The sequence below is a fragment of the Mirounga angustirostris genome, unplaced genomic scaffold (assembly GCF_029215605.1).
Source record: "Mirounga angustirostris isolate CCGP_5_RB_7025 unplaced genomic scaffold, mMirAng1.0.hap1 SCAF_6, whole genome shotgun sequence".
NCBI classification, from domain to species: Eukaryota; Metazoa; Chordata; class Mammalia; order Carnivora; family Phocidae; genus Mirounga; species Mirounga angustirostris.
Genome location: NW_026991714.1, coordinates 23,136,192 through 23,148,776, shown reverse-complemented (window position 1 = coordinate 23,148,776; position 12,585 = coordinate 23,136,192). Strand labels below are relative to the sequence as shown.

The 12,585-nt window shown below is 35.4% G+C and overlaps 1 protein-coding gene across 1 annotated transcript; it reads left to right on the top strand.

Moving 5' to 3' along the window:
- The first annotated feature begins 3,873 nt into the window (after window positions 1-3,873).
- Window positions 3,874-9,902, top strand: LOC123845660 (peroxiredoxin-2-like). The gene is made up of 2 exons (XM_045876371.1): window positions 3,874-3,902; window positions 9,356-9,902. Exons 1-2 carry the CDS (start codon window positions 3,874-3,876, stop codon window positions 9,900-9,902), a joined length of 576 nt encoding a protein of 191 aa, XP_045732327.1.
- Window positions 9,903-12,585: the final 2,683 nt, after the last annotated feature.

Here is a 12,585-nt window from a genome sequence, read left to right as displayed (position 1 = left end):
ACAAGTAATATCCTTATTATGCTTAAAGAAACTTTCATTGTATTTATGGTTAATGTATTGTAAGACCATAAGACTAGAAACAGAATTTACCAGATCGAGTCTGCATTAAAGCTGCTGGATGGCTGAGTCTTGGATTTGGGTCATGGAACCATAGCCACTTTTGGGGTTTATGAGAAAGTAAGACTTAAGAATAACACCACGATTTCTGGATAAGAGATTTGCTAATTTTCATTTGTTTGTCTGGCAAGGGCTTAAGTACCCTGAGAAAAAATTGGAGGGCCCAGCAGTTTGAAGATGTTGGATGCATTTATCTTCATTACACTTTTTTCATTTTCTGCAGAACTCTTTACTATGGCCAGTTTCTGCATACAGCTTTCTTTTAAAACTTTTTCCCCTACCAGGTCTTAATTATGTGAAAAATCCAATTTTCCTGTGCGTTTATTCCCCCATTCTTTCAAAAAAGAACATCTTCCCCACTCTCCTCTGTGTAGTACCTGCTTAGGAAAGTCACCGGGCAAACTCTGCCTGATCCAGAACCATTCATGGTCTGCTTTAAAGCATTAAAGAATTCAAATCTTCTTCCCACATTTGCCTGTCTTTTGGCTATTCTCACCATCTAATCACACCTGTCAAATCTGTGTATTAGTGAAATGCTTACAAAGGTTTTCGAATTATTTTCTGAGACATCATTCTTTATTATGAGGGCAAATTGTCAGTCTCAGCATTATTTTTTAACCTCGTTTGTGTGTACTATACAATATGTATGCAGTTTCAAGAATCAATGCAGATTTGTCCACCTTATATACATTGTGTGACTCATTTCATTGGGGATGAGAAGTTGAAGGTATAATGAGCACTGAAAGTCAAGTCATTTCATTACTCAGAACTATTCTTTCCTATACTTTTCTATACTTCTTTTCCATTGTGTTCTGTTTAGCTCACTTATTCCACCCACAAGTACCAGATATCTATCCAATAATTCCACTGAACACTATTCCCAAGGAAACCATGGCATTCTCTTCTTGTTTTTGTTCAATCTGATTCATCTGAAATTGACTTCTCAGGCCCCGGGACTTCTTCAGCACTTACTTGTATAACATATCTTTCCATTTAATCATATTCTATTGTTCTTACTTTTCTATAAGCAACTGATAATCCCATTACTTAATGAGATGATGTTAGGCATCTGAAATGATGGAGTCTCTTTTACTTTTATACTATTTTAGTAATGATCAAAGGGATCCATTTAATCTCAGAAGGATTTAGCAAATCAATGAGTTGTTAGTGGATTCTGGCCTGAAAAAAGGAGATCTCAAGCATTCTCTGCACACAGAATTTCACTTTCAGATGTCTTAATCATAGGTATTATGACTGCCTCTGGTTTGGTCAGTAGATGCCTCGAGAGATTTTAAATCTGTACTCCTGAAATGATGCCCTTGTCTGGCTTCTGGTATAACATATTCTGTCTTATCTCCTACTTTCTCTCATTATTAATTTTCAGCTTCATTCACAGAATGTTCTTTCTTTGCTTGCTTCTTTTATATATTGCTATGCCCCATGTTCTTCCCTAAGACCTCTTTTCCACCTGATCTAATGCACTCCTCTTTTTTGTCTTGTTTTCTCCCATGTTTCAAATTCCATCTCTTTTTGGGGATTTTGAAGATTATTTATTTTGCCCATTGCAACTTCAAAAGTTTTGTCCTCTGTATCCTGATGCTTGATAACTCCACTAAAAAATGCCATAGGTATCTCTGTACTATTCCTCTTTTTCTTTTCTTGACTATAGAGATTTCCTCCATCTCAATCACTTAGGAAATAAACCCAGGAACTATCTCTTAACCTTGATTATGTTTTTAATCCCTGTTCCTACAAGTGCTAAATTTTGTATTTTTTCACCTTTTGTTCATGTGTAGAGTTTCAACTCTACAGTTAATGCCTTGGTTCAGACTCCCATTTTCTCTTCTCTCAACTATTGTTATATTCTCCAACCTCATCCCCCTGCCTCCTAACTTGCTTTTTCCCATTTATCTTTTCCATGGCTGCCAGAGTGATTATCAAAATATCTATAGTTCTGCAGGGCACCATATTTCATGACTCAGGCGCCTTTTAGGGTTTTTCTTAATTTCCAAAATGACTTATTTACTGGCCAGCAACTACTCATCTTCCAATATTCAACTCATTTGTTACCTTCCCTGAACTCTTCAAATGAAATAATTAATTCTTTCTTTGTAACCTCACTACAGCCTATACATTCTACTCCTAAAATTTATTAAATTAAATCCTATTAAATTTATTTGTTTTTATATCTGTCTCCCTCATGTGAGTTCAGGTATTTAGTCAGGAAATAATTAATGAGAATGTCCTTTGATAGGATTAGGGTATTTGAAGACGAGTAAGACATACTCTTGGGAATCACAATCTTATACACAATTTGCCCTTTCCTCCCTTATTCACAGAATCAACCTTTAGCAAACTTTAGAAACATTATATACATATATATGAACATATATGTGTAGCATATATATATGAAAGATTCATTAAAATTATGATTACATTAGTAAATGATTAAATGATTCATTGGTAAATGATTGCATTAGTAAGTAAAATAATATCCTCTCAAACTTTCTCTCTATATATACCTTACTCTTATTTCTATGTAAGGTTAATTTTCACCATAAAAGTTTCCTCAATTACTTCAATGAGACCTGCAATCACAATCTGGCCCTGCTGTTATGTTGCCCAAGGCAGTCTGTGTCTAGGTTTAGGAGTAGTGATACCTATTCAGCAGGCTTCTTGTGCAGATTCAGGGAGATACCTGTATTTAAATTCCAATACATATTAGGTGCATAATATATTTTTGTTGTTGTTGATTCAATCCCCCAATTCCCTAAATTTTAAATTATAAAGTAGGTGTTCCAGCTATGTGGTCTGTAGCATATTTTTTAGCTTATTTTTTTATTCCTTTATTTCTTAATCCTCTAAGTAGCAAATTACTCCTAGAATGAGTAAACATACCTTTTATTTCTTTTTATCCTTGCTATTATTAACACAGTGCCTTATAGTTCAGAATTGCATAAAATAATTTATTTGTGGAGTGAATACATTTATTTTCATGAGCTACCCCCTTCACCTATAATATACAAACACCCCCACCCTGCATCCAGACAGACAAGACTGACACATTCAAGGCTCCTGAATATAAGATTGTTTCACTGGATTGAAAAAGTATATTATGAACATTTAAAATCAAGGAAATGCTTGTTCTTATTGCTAGTAGAAAGGAAAATAAGAACCTGTTCACAACATTTAAAAAACAAACAAAAAAATGAACCCTAAAAGATGCAGAAATAAATTCAATCAGAAAGCATGGGATATATATACAAGAAAATTATAAAATTTTATTTAAAAATTACAAAACCAGGTGCCTGGGTGGCTCAGATGGTTAAGTGTCTGCCTTCGGCTCAGGTCATGATCCCAGGGTCCTGGGATCAAGTCCCACATCGGGCTTTCCGCTCAGCGGGGAGCCTGCTTCTCCCTCTGCCTCTCTCTCTCTCTGACTCTTATGAATAAATAAATAAAATCTTTAAAAAAAAATTACAAAACCGAAATGGAGCAAATGAAAAGATATATGTAGTTGTTTGCATCAAGATGGTGTGATGGAAGTTGAAATATATTATGGTCAATTATTAACATTGCCATACATTCTTGCATTGTTCCTTTCTTAATTTTGATTTCTAAAAAGAATAATTCTGGAATGTGCTAAGATTTAATGTAGTGCATCATGACAGTTGTCAAATAGTAGCTACACAACACAGCAACCCCTTGGAGATGTAGGGGAAGAGAAGAGCTAGCACTGGGGGTGAATCCGGCTACATGACACTCAGTACTTCTTTCAAAAAAAGGTAACATCATGATTTTGTCAGGACCACTGTGACCTAAATTAAAATTCTTTTTCTAAAAGTATAAACCATTGAAAACTAAGTTTAAATTCCTCAAAGACAAATAGAAAGAATACAAGTACTTTTTTTTTTTTTTGCAAAGAAATGTCCTGCACACCTTTCATTTTTTTTTACAGAGCTAATAACAGTCTGGTTTCAAGGAGCAAGTCCCAAGTATAATACTGCATAATTCAGTGTAATACTATGCATCTTTTAGCTATGACACATTTAGTTTCTAAACTTTTATATTTATAGACTAAAAATTACTTTTTATTCAATCTCTCACTTTAAATTTTTGATCTAATGAATCTCATTTAAGAAGAGACAAATTACAATCTATTTCCCACATATTACAAGTGTCAAAGGTCTAAGACATTGTTCCCAGGATAGTTTTGTTTTCAGCTTAGAATTAACAAAACCGGTAACAATATGATCAAAAATAAAATTAAAACAGTATCTTCTCCTTAGGATGGGGTCGTTTCCTTTTTTTAGCTCAGAAGTAGACTGTTCAGTCTGAGCAATTTGGTTTCACTTCACGAGAAAGCCGAGTGGTCCCCCTGCACCTGCGCTTTAAGTAAGCACCACTGTCCCTGGTTTCTAACGAAGCACTTAAACAGCATCTTGAAAGCCTAATGAACCTCAAGCGTATTCATGACAGTTCAAAAGAAGTCCCATGCATCCTTTCACACGATTTATGCAACACACATTTTTAAAAGGAAGACTTATTTTTAGTGCATGGAACTCCCTCTCTTCCAAAGGATCCATGCTATAATGGGATAGAACTGGGTGAGAAAGGGCTCCCTCCTTCCCCAACCACACATCCAGTCCGATGCAACACCACAAAGATTGTTTTGTAAATATTTCTAAGTGTCCTTCCATGAGCATTGACTATAAAGTGTTTTTTCCCCCCTTACTGCTAAATAACACCACTGCTGTTTACTGCTGCTCCCATTTCTACTACTATTATCATCACGGCTACTATTGAAGCACCTAGTATGTTTCTTTTTTTTTTTTTTAATTTTTTATTATGGTAATCACCATAGATTACATCATTAGGTTTTGATGTAATATTCCATGATTCATTGTTAGCGTATAACACCCAGTGCTCCATGCAGAACGTGCCCTCTTTAATACCCATCACCAGGCTAACCCCTCCCTTCACCCCTCCCCTCTAGAACCCTCGGTTTGTTTCTCAGAGTCCATCGTCTCTCATGGTTCGTCTACCCCTCCGATTTCCCCCCCTTCATTCTTCCCCTCCTGCTATCTTTTTCTTCTTCTTCTTCTTCTTCTTCTTCTTCTTCTTCTTTTTTTTTTTTTTTAACATATATTGTATTATTTGTTCCAGAGGTACAGGTCTGTGATTCAACAGTCTTGAGGCACCTAGTATGTTTCTGATGACACTGAACAACACTGTTATTATCACTTTAAGAGACTAGTAAGCTGAGACAAAGAGGTTAAGTAGAGCAAATAGAAAAATGATATAAAATTGCTATCCACTCTTTAAATCAAGAGAAAATCAGAAAACATGATACAGAGATCTACCTTTTACAATGGCATACCAGCTTGCTTCCTGGCTTAAAAGGCATTTAGCTTCTCTGATGGGTAGTTTGGTGTGTGGCCATCCTTATAGGGGCAGCAGAGCACCTGTGTTTTATCCAATGTTCTGTCCCATTTAAGTCAAGATGAACTTTTTTTTTTTTTTTTTACCCCAGAAATGAAAGTTCTCTAAAATAGTCTGGGTCAGTAAAGAGAAAATCCTATTAAATATTGTTTCAAAATAATTACATACTTTAATACTTACAAATGCTGTATTCTGGTTTAAAAAATAAAAAAAGGAAAGAAATGCATCTTCCTAGGATTTAGAAATCACTAAATACTGCTATGCATTGGGGCACCTGGGTGGCTCAGTTAGTTAAGTATCTGCCTTCGGCTCAGGTCATGATCCCAGGATCCTGGGATCGAGCCCCGCATCAGACTCCCAGCTCAGTGGGGAGTCTGCTTCTCTCTCTCCTTCTGCCTCTCCCCCTGCTTGTGCTCTCTCTCTCACTCACTCTCTCTCTCAAATGAATAAATAAAATCTTAAAAAAAAAAAACAACTGCTATGCATTTCACTTTGGTACAAAAGATATTTTTTCTTAATTAAAAACTGTCACAAAAACTAAGACTGACAAAACTCTACAGACTAAAGGGACATTTATTTTATATTAAAAATGATAATGCAGTTTCAGCAAAAATATCTTTTTTCTAGCTGTTGATGAGTATATATAGATTCAAAATACATGGTTAAGAAATTCATTTTTAGAAGCATTTAAAGAAATCTAGTAGTAAAGTGGCTAAGGTTTTGAACAATTTGAAGTCATATAAGATTAATTTTTTTCATATAGGATTAAATTTAAATCACAGTTCTAACTGTATAAACTTTGATAAACAACTGTACATTGTTGTATAATGGGCGTAATAGAAACTGGATCACAATGTCATTTTAAGTATTACATAAACTAAATATGTAAAGCAAGACAAAGTGTACTGCACACGGTAAATAACTAAGTTAATGTCAACTTAAAATTACCAACACTATTTCATTGTATGATAATTTTTAAAAATTAAAATATTGGGGCACCTGAGTGGCACAATTGAGTGTCTGACTGTTGGTTTTGGCCTGATCTCAGGGTCATGAGATCAAGCCCCACGTTGGGCTTCGCACTCAGTGCAGAGTTGGCTTGAGATACTCTCTCTCTCTGCCCCTCTCACTCATGCTCTCTCTCTCTCTAAAATAAACAAATAAATCTTTAAAATATTATTTATTCAAAGAGTTTAAGCAAATTACATTGACAAGTTCTCTATATTATCTATATCTATGAAAGTTTCTATAGTATATTCAAAGAAGCCTGAAAGAATAACTCTGAAGATCCTTAAACATTTTCTTTAAGATTCTCTCCAAAAGAGTAGTCTAGGTATGTTAGTTTTATCCATACATTCAACAGGTATTCTACAGCTACTATGTTGCAGGCACTGTGCTAGGCTACTAACAAATATTGGTGAATAAAAAAAACACAAATAGTCTCTACTCTATGGTATCTGTGATATTGTTTTGGTTCAATTGCACAGTAAAATTAAAGACCACTTGCAAGTTATGTTGGCACTAGGAATCTAGTTACAAAAACAACAGCAAAACAGACAACAATGCCCTAAAGTAAAACAAAAAAAAACATGATTATTTTTAATAAGTTCCTACAAATCTTAGTTAGGAAGAAAGGAAAGGATCCAGAATTAACAATTAGTGTTCACAATCAAATATATGGTAATATACATACAAAGAAGCTATTCTGTTAAGAAACGTGAGAAATTATTGGGACAAAAGAATAGATAGTGAGATAGGCAAGACAAGAGCCTTAGAATAGAGCTTTTTTTTTTTTTTTTTTCCACAAAACACTGCGAGGCCTGGAGAATTACTATAATAAAATAATAGCTAATATTTTGTAATTGTTTACTCTGTGCCAGAAAATGACAAAGCAATATGTGTGTTTTATATCTTCTAAGCCCCTCAAGTAAAATTATTGCCATCTTATATATGAGAACACTGGATTTAGATAGTTCGGTAATTTGTCCAAAGTCACAGGACACGTCACTTATGGCAGAATGGGTTTAAGCACAAATCTTCATGCCTCCAAAATCCAACCACTCATCTACTATATTCTGTGGACAATGATTGATAAATTTAAGACCCTAAACACTCTATATCTTTTTAATGAAACTAACATCACAGGTGCTTTCCTTTGTTTTGTCTGGATAGTAACTAGCTCAGATATTTACTTTGTGAACACAATAAAATTAAGGAAAATTAACGAATGAGAGAAAAAATAGCAACCATGTGAAGATGCAAGCCATGATACATTTGATTTCTGAATAGTTTTGTTACCATAATTAAAAAAAACCTTTACTAGAAAATTATCAAAAAGCTTGACAACTAATAGCCTGGTTATCATTTAACTATTGTTTACATTTTATGAATATCTATTATTGATATTCATCAGTGTTTAAAATTAAAGTAAAATATGTAGGATTAAAATACCCTTAAAATTTTTTTTCATAAAATACTATTGGACATGCAGAAAAATAATGAAAATCACATAAAATAACATATTTAATAATAAAAAAATAGAAATAAAATAATGCAGAAAATAATGAAAATCACATAAAATAACATATTTAATAATTTCCTCTCTATGATTAGAAATCTGTTACCAAGTATAACCTAATTTTCAATTTCATTCCAACCTTAATTGAGATTGTCTTGTTCAACAAATGATAATGCACCAAACACACAAAAATATGGTAATATGCTATGCCATGTGCGATAATTATGCTTTCTTGAATTATTGGAAGGATTTATCACGCTCTACAGAGTATACATAAATGTGAAGGATATTATTCAGTAGGAGGAAAAAAACACAGGCAATTATCAGGCAGGAGTGAGACATTCAAAAACAGCTTTCAAATTGTCACCTCATTGGCACAGAACACATTTTATCTATGGGCCATAAACCACCAAGATAGATATCAGTTACCCTGGTCTCAGAAGCTACAGTCTCATCTGAGAATGGGTATTTTGTATGCCATCTGGTTTTACAGTCCGAGCTTGGCTACATGATCTGGCTCAATAACTCAAAAACTAAAAGTAAAAGTTAGCTCAAACAACTAAAAGATAACAGAAATTCTAAGTCTGAAATTTATATTACGTATGTATGTGTGTGTGTGTGTGTATATATATATTTAAGTTGTATAGAGGGTGGCCCATGATATGTTTCAAACTTTACTACAGAATTATTTTAATCACTAAGCAGCACATATAATTTTTTATTGGCCATGAATCAGCATCATGGTTCAGGCATGTCTAGAGAGAAATTCAGGCTTGCAACAAAGCAGCTGAGAATAACCCTGTGTACATATATGCCATTTAAAAATCTCAGCACAGTGGATTTTAATCAAATACAACACAAAATCAGTTATCTAAAAAAGCGGTTTTGTAATATTTACACAAAAGTATTAATTGATCTGGAATTTAGGTTTAAATTTAAATTATTTTAAATAATGTCTATAAAGAAAGGAGAATTTTTTTTTTTTTAAGATTTTATTTATTTGAGAGAGAGAGAGAATGAGAGACAGAGAGCATGAGAGGGAGGAGGGTCAGAGGGAGAAGCAGGCTCCCTGCTCGGATGCGGGACTCCAGGATCACGACCTGAGCTGAAGGCAGTTGCTTAAGCAACTGAGCCACCCAGGCGCCCATATAAAGAAAGGAGAAATTGTAATAGCATTAAAGCAATTCCGAGAAGGGGTCGCTGAGAACACGTGTCGGTGAGTCCAGCAATCCGTGTGTCCTCCTTTTGTCCACGCACCTTTCAGTCTTGACCTCCCAGCAACGCGCCCTTGGGAAAGCCCACACCCAGATTCCAGGCCACCTTGGAGGAGCTGAAGCTTTCCGACTACAGAGGGAAATACTTGGTCCTCTTTTTCTACCAGCTGGACTTCACGTTTGCCTGCCCCTCGGAGATCATGCCTTACAGTGAGTATGCCAAGGACTTTGGCAAGCCGGGCTGTGAGCTGCTGGGGGTCTCTGTAGAGTCCCAGATCACCCATCTGGCTTGGATCAACACTCCAAGGAAGGAACAAGGCTTGGGCTCTCTGAACATCCCCCTGTTGGTGGATATAACCAGAAGCCTGTCCCGAGATTATGGCGTGCTGAAGGAGGATGAAGGCGTTGCCTACAGGGGCATCTTTATCATCGATGGCAAGGGTGCCCTTCGCCAGATCACTGTCAATGATTTGCCTGTGGGGCGCTCCATGGACGAAGTTCTGCGGCTGGTCCAGGCCTTCCAGTACACGCATGAAGATGGGGAAGTCTGTCCTGCTGGCTGGAAGTCAGGTAGCAACACAGTCAGGCCCAACGTGAACAGCAAGGAATAGAATACTTCCCTCCAAACACAATGAGGCTGGCAGACAGGTGGAAAGCTTAGGCTGTTGGCACCACCTACGCCCCTACCTGGATACCCCAACGCTGTGCCAGGAAAGGCCAGACCTGCCCCTTTAAACTCCATAATCCATGACCCTGGAGGGCTAGCCCAAAGCCTTCTCATTCTCCCAGCTGGGAGCTGGTGAATGGTGACCCCCTCCCTGGGGCCCACCTAGCTGGGCACAGGCCCAGAAGTGGACAGAAAAAAACAAAAGCAAACCAAACCAAAACAAATTTCCAAGAAGGGAAGGCCTTATAATAGTACACTCTTACAATGAGAAGAAAATAATTATACATTTATGTTTGATAAAAAACCTATATCCGGAATATATAAGGAATGCCCACATCTCTTACACATCACCGAAGAAGATACACAGCTGGCCAAAGGATGGTGAAAAATGCTCAAAATCATTGGTCATTAGAGAAGTGAAAATTAAAACCAAAATATCATACCCTTACACACCATTCCAAAGGCTAACATTAAAACAACTGATGCTAGTAAGCTTGTGCAGTTGGTAAGAAAGTCAAAATGTAGAGCCACTTTGGAAAATAGGTTGGTGGTTTCTTATAAAGATAAACATAATGTACTTTATTGCCCAACAATCTCACGCCTGGGTATTTACCCAAGAGAAATGAGAATACATATCTGCACAAATCCTTAGATTCCAAATAAATTATTGTCACTCTTGTAGACTTAGTCTTTGGAAGCATTCAAAAGTTGCTTTTTTAAAATCCTGAGAAGAAGAGTCAGGATGCTTTTACTGTGTAACTTGAACACATGAAGTGATGTATATGTCACACCACTTCACACCTGGTTTATATTCTCCTGTGTTGTTACAACACTGTGTAACACAGTGTAACACTTTCTCAACCTGTCTTTAATTCACCTGGTTTCTCTAAGAGTTGTCCTGGTTATGTTAATGTTTTTCTTGACTAAGAATTCCAGGGGAAAGGAAGGACAAGATTCTTAATTTGCCTCTGAAAATCTTTAACTGACATCATTACGTTTATTATACAAACTGCGATCACTGTTAGAATTTTTTTCTCAGAAGAAAATTATTTGGTTTTAGCATGGATACTGCTGAAAAAAAGGAAGATTAGTTTATGTGATTATAAATCTTATATAAAAAGAGTCAGTGTACATAAATGTACTCGACTGAATAGAGAAAAGATTGTTATTTTGTGAATATTAATAAATGAGCAATATTAATAAGTATACTTTCAGATTATACTTAAAATATGATAGTCCGTGGAAACACTATGTTTAAAAAAGGGAGTATTGAATAAGTAAAATAAAAATTCCATCTGATTACAAATATCTTCTTATCTCCCTTATCTTGTATTAAAAGGTAAAATTGTGGTCATAATAAATTCTTTGAATTATTGCATATAAAATGAAAGATGCTTTACACTTATGTATGCATAGTGTTTTTGTATGTATTCCTTCTTTTCTATACAAAGTAGAAGCTCTTTTGTTAAAATGATTCAGTACTTTATGACCTTTGCCAAGTTAATTCTTAAAATGAAAAATAACTTTTACATTTGAGTTTGGTAAGATAATTACAATAGATATCTGCTATTCTTTTGAATATCCAATATCCTTTGAATATCCTTTTAATGTTTTTATAAATTTTCACTTTAAGATTCATGACTTTCTGAGGTAAAACTAAAGACAAAACATGACAAAACAAAAACCTTACTATCACAGCATGACCCACATTTTGTAGTATCATTCTGAAATTGGGCATACTTTATGACCTAGCAACACCAGGCAGCAATGAAAATGAAGTCTTCAGCCACATCCAATAAACTGAATAGAACTTACAGACAGGATGTTGAGTGAAAAAAAAGAAAAGTCAGGGGGGAAAAACAGTATATATTGCATGTTTCCATTTATATGAAGTTAAAAAAAATCAGAACTAAACAATGGAGTTTGAGGTCAAGGCAGCAGTTGAATTGGGGAAGGACAAACAGAACAGTAATAGGAGAGGGTAAATGGGAATTCTGTGGGTGATGGTGCAGTTACGTCTAGTGGTATTTACCTGGTCATATTTACTCTGTAATATTTGTTCAAACTGTAAAATTGTAAATCATGTGCTTTTTTTTCTATGCATATTATACTTCATTATAACTGTTTACAAAGTTTTAAGGAAAACCTCTAACCAGTGGTGGGGGGAAGCAAGGTGTTTTCATACTTGGCAAAGCTATGTTTAGCCAAGCAGACCCACACACATATGACATGGATAAGGAAGAGTATATTATATTAAATTGTTGTTATGGTAACACATTTTGTGTTCATTATTAATCAAAAATTCTGTCTCTTATAAAAAAATTCTGTTCAACCTAGTAGAGTAGGGACCTAGCACATATTTGTTTCCTAACACTGAAATAAATCCATAGTGGCTTGAAAAAACAGATCAGAGAATGGGGGTTTGGGTTGTCACTGCTGAAATACAGATTTTAACAAATTTTATGAAGAGAAGCAGAAAATCAGAAGGGAAATGGATGAAACAGGCAGAGAATTGATGAGGTAGAATCAGGGTATTTCTGGGGAGGTGGCTGATCGTAACAGTATCAAACACGAGTTTCCTCAACTCAATCAGATACACAATGTCCTACGCTGCGCAGGCTATTTCT

What these genes read in the sequence shown, in the direction of transcription:
- LOC123845660 (XM_045876371.1), top strand. Translation starts at nt 3,874, where the DNA reads ATGACACTCAGTACTTCTTTCAAAAAAAG. An exon ending in AGTACTTCTTTCAAAAAAAG is followed by an intron (nt 3,903 to 9,355) that starts GTAACATCATGA and finishes TTGACCTCCCAG; the next exon opens with CAACGCGCCCTTGGGAAAGC.